Source organism: Rhinolophus ferrumequinum, chromosome 14 (assembly GCF_004115265.2).
Source record: "Rhinolophus ferrumequinum isolate MPI-CBG mRhiFer1 chromosome 14, mRhiFer1_v1.p, whole genome shotgun sequence".
Lineage (NCBI taxonomy): Eukaryota > Metazoa > Chordata > Mammalia > Chiroptera > Rhinolophidae > Rhinolophus > Rhinolophus ferrumequinum.
The window spans coordinates 55,692,154-55,700,481 of record NC_046297.1 but is presented as its reverse complement, the minus strand read 5'-3'; the positions used below and the strand labels follow the sequence as shown (position 1 = coordinate 55,700,481).

The window sequence follows — 8,328 nt, the reverse complement described above, 5'->3', positions numbered from 1 at the left end:
ATATTATCATGTGGAAAATTGTATTTTGAGGTCCTTATTGAGTTATTGGGATATGTGGCAAGATCAAGTCAGATGCTAAAAGAAAATGAGACCATTATTAGCCTCCAGAATAACAAAAAAAAGTAGTAGAAGAAAGAAACTAAATCATAGCATGCTACTTGCTTCAGTGGTTTATAAAGTTTAGTCACAATAATGAAAATACTGAATTTAGGGTGTATAAAAATTGAAATATGAATATATTGGAAAATGGGGGAGTAACATAAGCAAGCAAACTTCCATTCTTTCTAGTAGAAAGTCAGTAGGTAATGGATGGATCAAAAGGTAGCAGCATATTCATATTATTTGGAAATATAAAGGTAAATTCTATATCCACTACATGAGTTGGAAGAGGAAGTTTTGTCTGTGAATGTGAAAGAGGGATTATTTTTTTATCACAAGCTTTTTGACATTATTTGACTTTTGAAACTAGTTGCATATAATGTTGGGGGTAAGAGCTGGCAGTGAGACAGAAAGAGATAATAAGTTCACATCAAAGAACAACCTCCAAAATCAATGAGTAAGAAAAGTGAACACTTTCACACCTAAACACATTCACTGTTTTGTTTGTGTCTTTTTATTTACAAATAATTTTAGGCAAAATCTTATAGGTCAATATTCAGTACAAAAATAAATTTAGTTTTTTATCTGAAGTATTTCCACAGTTTTAAAAAGAAATTTACTTTTCACATTTGAATGTCTTTCAAAGTATCCAAAGGATTTCTTATCCTTCTGTATTCTGCTTTTCAGAAATGACTTTTGAGGTTGATCTGTTCCGGATTCTTTTTCTTTTTCTTTTCTTTTCAGAGGCAGATGGTTTTGTGTCTTGTGTTTTTTTCTTTTTCTTTAAACAGCTAAGAGGATTGGGGCCACTTACTTTTTTGCGCTTCTTTCTTCTTTGTTCAGGGTTTTTCACTAAACCCTGTTCCTCTTTGAGTTGCTTGATACTTTGTTTCTCATGAACTGAGACAAGCTGACCTGACTCTACTGCTTTAACAAAGGCAACTGTTTTGGGAGAAGGTTTGTCCAAGACTATAGTGTTCTGAATAATAAACATAAGAGGAACTCCGGGCTTTTTCTTTACTTTCATAGACAAATTCTGATCCTATTAAAAAGAAAAATAGAATTATTTAGTTCAAGTACATCAATTAAATAAGATGCCTTCGGTAGGTTTCTAGTGTGTTTCCTTGAAAACAAGACCGGGTCTTATATTAGATTGTGCTCCAAAAGATGCATTAGGGCTTATGTTCAGGGGATGTCATCCTGAAAAATCATGCTAGGGCTTATTTTCCAGTTAGGTCTTATTTTCGGGAAAAGATTATAAGAACTTCAAGAGGGTTACATTAAAAATAAGAGCTCATAGGTTGTATTTTTCAAATCAGTATGTTTCACTAGTGGGTGTACAGCATATTTTATAATAAAGAAAGGAAAGAAACAAAAACTGAGCACAAATAGCTAAGTGGCAACAGTGTGAACTGGATTTCCCCCCCCAAGAAGTTAAGTTCTTGTTTATTGTCACGGCAACAGTATGATTTATCAATATTCTAAGACCATGAATTACAAACTAATGCAAAGGTAAAGATGTTAGGTGGTTTCCCTTGCTTCTGCTCTAAGACCTGCTCCAGAAAAGGTCAAGAATGCTTACAGAGGTTGAATAGAAACAAAGTAGGAATTAGTTGACTCAAACTAGAGATCCAGCCTTACCACTATGTAATTTTATAGTCCTAAAAACATATTTAAGCAAACTGTATTAATGTGAACTTCTTAACTAATGTCAGTCCTGAGAGTCTCTCTTCCCTTGCCTCCCAGTCTTTTTAAAAGCCTGAAACAGTTTCGTATTGGTGGTACAGTCCAATATGAAACATGACTTTTTGAGAAATACAGAAACATGAAAACACATTTACGAACATAGAATGTAAAATCTTTGCTCTACTTGTCTTTCCCTCGAGAACCAAAGATGTATAGTCATATCTCTGTCAGTAATTTCTTATTTTAAAAAAGGAAACTTCAGTAATTAAGAAGAAAATCAATATGCTCAAGGTTCTCAAATTCTCTAACGACAACTGCTTTTACTGATTGCAAATTAACTTAAAAGCTGGTATTTTAAAAAGTTGAAACACTTTAACAAACCACTTCCATTAATTATTTTCTTATTATAAATAGCTCCATATGAAGTATAACTAGAAATTATTAAAATCGACTCTGGTTTTAAAAGTAGTATCACCTGTGATGCCACAAAATAATGATGAGGATTTCCATCTTCAACCATAGAAAGCAGACAGTCTGATCCATTCACTGCATTCTTGAAATGGGAGCAATTTCGAACCTGGCATTTTTGTGCAATCAGTTTTGCCCCATATAAGTCCTTTCCCAGTGTTTCTAACTCTTTTAACACACACCTGAAAAAGAAAATGTTATTAGTTCACAACTACAACAGAAACATCGGTTGTTCAAGTATAGCAAGTATATAAAATAATACTCAATGTTTTTAAAAAACAAAACTATACCAATACGATCTGAAGTTGTCATACGGTAGCCACAAATCATATAGTAGCCATTTCACTCTTCAAAGACCCGGAAAACTTATACACCAAGTAGAAAGAACAATAACAATAGTTAAAATTTACTGAGCACTTATTATGTGCCAGGCAGCATGCTAACTGACTTTTAAATATCTGTGCTTAATCTCAACATTCCTACTAAATTAGGCAACTTACTTTAAAGTTATCCTAATCTCAGTGCACCTCATTCTGACATTTCAAGTAAAATGCCCAACTTCAAATTAATAAGTGGTAGGGCTAAAACGCAAATCCAAGCAGCTGACAATAGATGCCTTGCCCCAACCATAGTGCTATGGGCTTCTACTTCAAGTACAAATTAGTACACCTTCAAAATATTTTCAGTTCAGAAAAGTAAAAATTCTCAAGTCACCCAGCTGTTGAAAAACAATCACAACTTCCTTTCACTCTGCATTTTCATGTTAATATAAGCCAATGTTTTCCCCAGTGTCATCCATAAAGGATTCTATCAGAATGACAGTGATAATAAACTGTATTATTTCTAGCTCCTTTCTCATCCTGAAATCTGCACCTCGTGTGGAGGAGTCAAATATTAACATTTTCATAAGCTTCCCAGGCACTGCTCCCATAACACTAAGAAAAAAAAAGAACTATTGAGTCAAAGACTTTTTGAAACCTAGCCAGTCTTTACCAGATTCACTTTTTCACACCTTTTTTGTTTTTTTAAGAGACTTTGCTTTCTACAGTAATCAGTTTTACTTCTATTTTGAGTTTCAGACCCAAACTGTCAGCTATTTAGTGAATATTTCCTACGCATGTCCCGCCATTGGCTTTTTTTTTTCTTTAAAGATTTTATTGGGGAAGGGGAACAGGACTTTTTTGGGGAACAGTGTGTACTTCCAGGACTTTTTTCCAAGTCAAGTTGTTGTCCTTTCAATTTTAGTTGTGGAGGGTGCCGTTCAGCTTCAAGTTGTTGTCCTTTCAGTCTTAGTTGTGGAGGGCGCAGCTCAGCTCCAGGTCCAGTTGCCTTTGCTAGTTGCAGGGGGCACAGCCCACCATCCCTTGCGGGAGTCGAACTGGCAACCTTGTGGTTGAGAGGATGCGCTCCAACCAACTGATCCATCTGGGAGGTAGCTCAGCTCAAGGTGCCGTGTTCAATCTTAGTTGCAGGGGGTGCTCCCCACCATCCCTTGTAAGACTCGAGGAATCGAACCGGCAACCTTGTGGTTGAGAGCCCACTGGCCCATGTGGGAATCAAACCGGCAGCCTTCGGAGTCAGGAGCATGGAGCTCCAACCGTCCCACCACTGGCTTTTCAAAATGCATGTCTAAAATCAAACTACTTTCCTGCCTCCCAGCATCTCCAGAGCTTATCTCTTTGAACTTATTATTATTTTCCCAGACACCCGATAGAAATCTTATTTGACCTTTTATTCCTCACCCTTACCCCATCCCGGCAGCTGCTGGTCCTAACTCAGCTGTTGGTATCTATCTCAGTAATGGCTCTTTGTAGAATCCTTAGGTTTCTGCCTTTTCTCTCCCAGGTTCAGGCTCCCAATATTTGTTGACTGGACAACCAAATGGGTTTGCTTGTCTTCACTCTCGTGATTCTCCAACACACCCCTCACATTGCTGCAGTTATTTTTTCTAAAAGATAGTTATCATGTCTGACAGCATTCTGTTCTACTTCCTCAAATTACAGAAACTCCAAATTTATTCAAACCTGAATATGAGTAAACCCTCTAGATCTAACTACTAGTGGCAGCAAATACATTCTACAGAACAACAAGGGATCTGATTTCTTACAAACATAAATAGCAAATTTTAAATGAGGGGGAGAGAACTGTTAGTTAAAAAAAAGACTTAAGAGACACAGAACTCAAATGCAATTTATGTACCTTGTTTGAATTCTGGCTTTAAAACGGCTTCTTTTTCTCTTCACGATACACACCAAGAATTGGCAGAATAATATGCCTTAACATAAACCACCAATAAGGAGTGGGGAAGGATGAATGAAACATGGTTGTCCATGCCCATAATTGCAAGAGCTGAGTGACAGACATTTGATTATACCATTCTCTTTTTGTGTATGTAAGAAATAGTCCAGAAGTTAAATCTTTAGGAAAAAAATGCTGTAGAATATCATTTCCTGCAGTACTTCTCAACCTTTTTTATATCATAGCACTCTATTAAAAATGTTAGTATTTCTGTGGCACCCAGGGATAAGTGGACAAGTTGCTTGTAGCCAGAAGAAGCTCAAGGGTACAGGTTATCTAAGGACTTGTGTGGCAGCCCTGAAGGCTAAGAGGATCAAACATTTTGGGGTATCTGTAACCCATCTGAGGCACTGCCTGAGAAGTCCAGAATACGGAAAGCTGTTCATAGAGTAATGTTACATGAGAAAAGCAGGCCCTTACCATCATATGCACAGCAAGAGCGCATTCTTGTGTGTTTTGTGTCTATACCTAGAAAGAACTTGCCATAGGAACAGTGGTTACTCACTGGTGTTGGTATTATGGGTCATTTTAACTTTCTTTTTTCACTTTTTTAAAGTAAAGATTGTAAAATGAAAATAAAGCCTAAGTTTCTTAATAACAGTTCCGCATGATCCAGCCTCAGTTTACCTTCTTCCCAGCTTCATTTCCAACTATACTCTGTGCTCTCTAATCCCTTTCCCACGCGGGTCACCAAATCCATTCCTTTGTTCAAAAAATCCCCACGGCAAGGAATGGTCACGTGTCGCTTTTCTGTCCCTCAAAATAGTCCTTCCCTTCAGAACAGTGACTGGGCTCAAAAGTTCTCTCTTCTGTGAAACCTTCATTATTCCAACCTCTCTCCCTCCCACCCTTACGCGGTTCTATCCTAATGACTCCACACTGATGAGACGGGGACCCTAGACCTGGAGTCAAAACACACGCACTGGAGGATGACATGTGCCTTCTTGGTCCTGAGGGCTGGGAGTGTGTCCTGTTCACCGAGTTACGCTCAGTGGCTACCGCGGTGCTTGGCACATGGTTGGTATCGTAATAAAGACAGTTGAATAAACAAATAACCTCGGGCAAAGTTCGTCACCTCAAATCCTGAATTATCTTTCTGGGAATCGAAGATGTTACTTCGCAGGGCAGTGGCGAAGCCTGAACGTTTTTAATTTAAAGTAGGAAAAACTGCAAATAACAGCAACCATGTGTAGGGGGTGAGTTTTAGACATCAATAAATGCTCTGCGTACACGATACCTCTTCGTTTAGCAACCTTCTAAGTAGTGATGTTTTTTGGTTGTTTTGTTTTTGTTTTTTTACAGACGAGAAAGCCAAGGCTCACAGAGGCGAAATAACTTGTCCGCAATAAGAGCTGGTAGGACTGGGACCAAGATTCAAAGTCCTGGGGGCCTACGAAGCTCCTGGTCGTGTTCCCCAGGCTACCGTAATCTTTTACGTAATCTTTTCCGTCCCCAGGCACGCGCATCTTTTCAGGGCGCTGCACTTTTTGTCTACATTGTAGCTACAGCCCCGACCTCCACAGCACCACCACCACGGAACTGTCCATCCCTCGTGGGCGGGGCGCCTCGCACCTCGTGGGCTCCCCATGCCGGCCGGTGCGCCGCGGCCTCGTCTCTACCACAACGGCCGGATCCCCCGCGCCACGGCCCTGGCCCGGCCCACCTGGTGGTGCACAGCTGTGTCTCCGCCATGAGGTAGCGGGGCAGCTGCTCCCGCAGCTGGATGCGGCCCCGCAGCGCCGCCTGACAGAAGGTACCGTCCAGCAGGATCTGGTACGGCTCGCGGACCCCGAAATTGTTGCGGAAGAAGCCGAGATGCTTCTTGGCGTGTTTCTGCCTCGTGATCTTCATGCCTGGCTTGCCCGGACCGAGGCCACGGAGCCACCCAGCAGCAGCAAACGCTTCGCGCACAGCCCACTACCCGCGATGTTGGCTTTTACCGGAAATGAAACTCCCTTGGCCCCGGAAGCGAACGCCCCCATCTTACCCAGCTGCTCGCTGGTTTACGTCACTCCCCAGACGAGAGCGCGCCTCAGGCACGGCGCCCGCGCTTTAAGGGCCGTGCCCTTGGGGGCGGGGCTTACGCCTGGGCAGGGAAACCACTGGGTGCGCGAGTTCCCGTGGGGGCGCACATGCGCAGTCCTGGGTCAGATTAAAGAAAATCTACACGCTACGTTTAGCACGATACCGGCAAGCCTCTTAAAGATTGGCAGTATAATGATAGTATGTTACCGGCACTATTCTAAGTAATTTACCCTATATTATTCCCTTTAATGTTCATAATTCCCAAATGAGGGAAGGCAAGGGATCAAAGTATATTGGCAACTATGATTGGGCGGGTTTGTACTGCTTGCTTCCCTATAAGTAGTTAAATCGTAAGCACCTGTACAAGGGCATGTGTCTCTTCAGTGTCAGAACTATCCCTGGAACCCAGTTTGCCTGTCTGAAGTTCAAATGTTCTTGCTAGCCCCACCCCCACCTCTCCAATAGGAACTACTCTTACTTGGGAGCCAAATGTCAGGACAGAGGGTCGCATCGTTTTGCAGCACCTCCTCCCCTTAAGACCATCTCAAATCACTCTCACCGGGTATTTTGGGAGGAACTCAAGAGCTTCGTTTTCTAAGAATCAGAATCCGTAAACTAGAGTCCTAGTTCTGCCCATAAACCAATCCTTGAGCAAGTCCCAAAGAAAGCTGGGTTCAGTTTCCTCAAATAGGTTGGTAGGACCAGATTATTTTTAAAAACCCTTTTGTGTCTATAGTTTCCGAGCAGTAAGACTACATAGTTGGCCAGTAACAGGAAGGTACAAAGCTGACTGAAAGTTGAGAAATTACTTGGTCAACTTGATTAATGAAGAGAGTAAATCAGAAAGTTTTGAGTTCCCCAGTGGCTAATTGCCATGTATCCACTTCAATTCAAGGCAAAACAATCAAAGAATGGGGAGTATGGAATTTTGCATTTTCATCCTGGCCTGGAATCTGTCCCAGATCTAGTTTTGGCTAAAGATGGAGAGAAAGAACCAACACAGAAAAAATGATTTACAAAGTGATTGAGATGTATTATTTGCACTGGGGGTTTTATTTGAAGATACAGATTTATGGAATTGGAACTAAGATATTCTATAATGTCCTGATTCCCAGGACAACATCTCTTAGATGGCTGCTTTCATCTAACTGAAAATAAATTTAGGAATTGGAAGCCATGAAGAGTTATTGTAGGATTGGGTTCTTGGTTCTTGAATATAATTACTCACTACTTTCCAATTTGAATCCTCTATCCCTGCGTGCCAGCTCCCCATTCCTACTATACACCCACTACAGAAAGAGAAATTATACCACTCCAGCCTTGCAAAAACAGTTAAAACATTTACAAAAATAAGCTCACAGATTTATCTACCAGCTCCATCCCGTTGGCCACATTTCACTACTAAGAAAAATGTGGTCCAGGATAAGGAATTTCAGTCATATTCTATTTTTTTTCCATTTACTAAACTGCAGCATATTTTTTCAAGCTTTATGTATATAACTGTGCTAGTTGCAAACATGACCCTTATTTGCAAACATGAAGACAGTCTGTAATGGTGAAGATCAAGTTTAAAACAGACTTCTCAATTACAGCACTGTTTTTTCAAAACATGATCCTAGGAAAGGCAGGAAAAGCTCATAGTGTGCTTGTTTAAAATGCCCATTTCTGATTCAGAATGAATATTGAGGGAGAGGGATACTATTTAGAGAGATAGAGACATTTATTATGATTTCCGCAAGTCACTATTATTAT

The 8,328-nt window shown here is 40.5% G+C and overlaps 1 protein-coding gene across 1 annotated transcript; it reads right to left on the bottom strand.

The window, feature by feature from the left end:
- Window positions 1-594: 594 nt before the first annotated feature.
- On the bottom strand, window positions 595-6,513 carry UTP23 (UTP23 small subunit processome component). The gene is made up of 3 exons (XM_033125727.1): window positions 6,215-6,513; window positions 2,261-2,435; window positions 595-1,141 (listed from the first exon to the last, which is right to left on the bottom strand). The coding sequence occupies exons 1-3, from the start codon at window positions 6,400-6,402 to the stop codon at window positions 761-763; spliced, it is 744 nt and encodes a 247-aa protein (XP_032981618.1). The 5' UTR covers window positions 6,403-6,513; the 3' UTR covers window positions 595-760.
- Between the last annotated feature and the right edge of the window lie 1,815 nt (window positions 6,514-8,328).